This window comes from Schistocerca piceifrons, chromosome 10 (genome assembly GCF_021461385.2).
Source record: "Schistocerca piceifrons isolate TAMUIC-IGC-003096 chromosome 10, iqSchPice1.1, whole genome shotgun sequence".
In the NCBI taxonomy this organism is placed as follows: domain Eukaryota; kingdom Metazoa; phylum Arthropoda; class Insecta; order Orthoptera; family Acrididae; genus Schistocerca; species Schistocerca piceifrons.
The window spans coordinates 121,023,357-121,025,949 of record NC_060147.1 but is presented as its reverse complement, the minus strand read 5'-3'; the positions used below and the strand labels follow the sequence as shown (position 1 = coordinate 121,025,949).

General features: G+C 36.3%; 1 protein-coding gene across 2 annotated transcripts in view; it reads left to right on the top strand.

Moving 5' to 3' along the window:
* The first annotated feature begins 98 nt into the window (after positions 1 to 98).
* Positions 99 to 2,593, top strand: part of LOC124718915 (leucine zipper transcription factor-like protein 1) — a 58,956-nt gene continuing 56,461 nt past the window's right edge. For both annotated transcript variants that reach the window (XR_007005939.1, XM_047244569.1), the window contains exons 1-2: positions 99 to 348; positions 422 to 546. Coding sequence is in view for 1 of the 2 variants with exons in the window: in XM_047244569.1 (XP_047100525.1) it covers positions 346 to 348; positions 422 to 546 (128 nt within the window). In the remaining variant the exon portion in view is untranslated. The remainder of the gene's footprint in view (positions 349 to 421; positions 547 to 2,593) is intronic.

Genomic DNA, 2,593 nt, shown 5'->3' with positions numbered 1-2,593 from the left:
TCCAAAGAGTATTGATGTTTCAGCGGTAGCGATGCAGATGTTCCAAAGCTCTTAGCGCGTGTTGTAAATTTGTATATTTTAATTATTATCATCATTGATAATGCGAACTACTGCAAACGGATGTTAAGGAAGGACAGCTTGCGGCGTGTATAAATATTTAGGGTGATGGACGTCCGTTAGGATGTAAAGAGTTGTTTGCCAAAGCCCCAAAGAATAAACATATACCCACACAACTAACGCATTGAAAACACGTAGTTGAAGTTGTTGCGAAGACGCTTTTGTATTTTGCGTTTTTGGTTTAATAAACGTAATTACTGTAGTCTGTCAAGTGTCAACTAAGCAGACATGGTAATTTGAAGACACTGCACACTCAGTAAAATCTTATTCGAAAACAGCTCCTTAACAGTAAACTTTGTTTCAGGCGGAACTGGGACTAAATGAGCAACACCAGTCGCTAATTATGACATATATCAGATTCGCTAAGCATCAGCGTGCACAAAATTTGAAGGCAGTGTATTGTGCATTCCAAGACGTAATAGAATCTAGGTACTACGTTAGTGATACAATTTTTGATACTGTGCATGTTCACATACATTTGTAGCACTCAGTATACTAGTATAATCCACTCTATTCACAACACCAGTAGTAGCTTTACATCCTTTTAACCCATCAAGTGTGGGAATGAAAAGAACCACATTCTGTGGAATATTAATATCTCTTCCATGTAATATATTTCGAGTTACGTTTGACCTCACTATAATTTTCATTTTAGCAGTAGTAATTTCACTAATGTACATGTATCATTTTCACCATAGTATATTTATCTTCTATTTCCAACAACCAACGTGCTGCATGTTACTTGAATGATTTTTTGTTATTCTAATAACCTAGGTTGACTTACAATGTGTGTAGCAGTAAAACACAATTTGTTGATGTTACTTTTTGCATTTTCTTATTTACAGCCAGGATCATGTTATATCTTCAGTTCCTATTCCTTCTTTGTTGTTTCTTATTTTCCCAGTACTCCAAGCACTCCCCATGTTGTCTTTTCCTTTCTTCTGTCCATGTTTTCCACCTTGAAAGCCTTCTAAATTTAGTATCTTATTCTTAAAAAGATTTCTTCCTACCATTCTCAATTCTTTGATGTTTTTTGTTTCTGGTTCTTATTTCTGCTGCATACTATTACTATTTTCTTTTTCCAGAAATACAGAAATATTCATTTCATTTATTTCTTTATCTATATTCATCCAAGGATCACCTCACAATTACATGGGATTTGTCAAGGAAATACAGTGTCAAACAATAAGCCAAAATATAACACACTGCATACATAATATGCCTTAAGAAAAGGGACAGGTGACCTATCGGGGTAGAACATGTGGTCGACTGTGGCCTTTGAAACAGTCTCATCATTTGGCTAAGCGAACTAGGAAATCCATGGAAAACACAAATCAGGATGGCTGGACACAGCAGCTTCTTCCTGTCAAATGTGTCAGTCTCTTACCAGCTATACTGCATCATTTGGTAATTTTCTATTGTATAATAGTCCTTTATTTGCACAGAAATTGTTTCAGCTAGTTTGCAACATAAAGTGTAGTTTCCTTCTTCACTACTCACCCACTGAGGACACCTGCTGATAATGAAAACTCCAACTTTGGTTGTGTAAATATGATTCCCCCCCTATAACGATTTCAAACACAGATTGATCATCTTCAGTGCAAGACTAAGTTCTGTGGACTCGTATAATCGTGCACTGAATACAACTTCAGACATGAGTGTTTATCATGAACAATGTGCCAAGTAGCAGGTAAGGTTCTTACCTGCAGTTTCCCTTCTTTAGATTCTCCATCAATACTCTGCAAATCAAATTTAAGTGCCTGGCAGACAGTTCATAAGACCACCTTCGCAATAATTCTCTTATTCCAATCTCGTACAGCGCATGGAAAAAACGAACACCTATATCTTTCGGTGTGAGCTCTGATCTCCCATATTTTCCCTCCGTAAGTCGGCATCAACAAAATAGTTTTGTGTTGTTGTAGTTCACAAACTTTCTAATGGAATCCAAACCCACTGATGACTCCTGGGCCATTCCCGGTCACTTACAATGTGACGCATAGTGCCACTCTCACTGTTACTCACACTAGGACACCCACTGCTGACTCGTGGACTGAGATGATGCCCTTTATTCAGCTGTGTGCAACTGCCCACCAGAAAAATTAAGGCAGTGGAAATTACTATCATGCATTATACATCTTGGCACAAAATGATGTATTGAAATGTGACAAGGTGCTTTCATTACTACCTGTTACTTAGAGTTCTCTAAGTAGTCTTTAATTGTGTAATAAGCCTTGTTAAACAAATGTTTTATAGTAATATTTTTCATTCCTTTGACAATTTATTATACAGTTTTATCTCTTGATGTAAAAAACTATTTTGAGTTTTTGTTTGTTTTTCCTGAATAAATGTAACTCCAAACTGGCTCTTGTTCCATGATAATGTGTTCTTCCATGATAATGTATAGGACTATTAGCATGGTTTTTAGTAATATTTTCCTTAATATCAACCACAGATTTGTAGTTGTGCTCATTTAGTA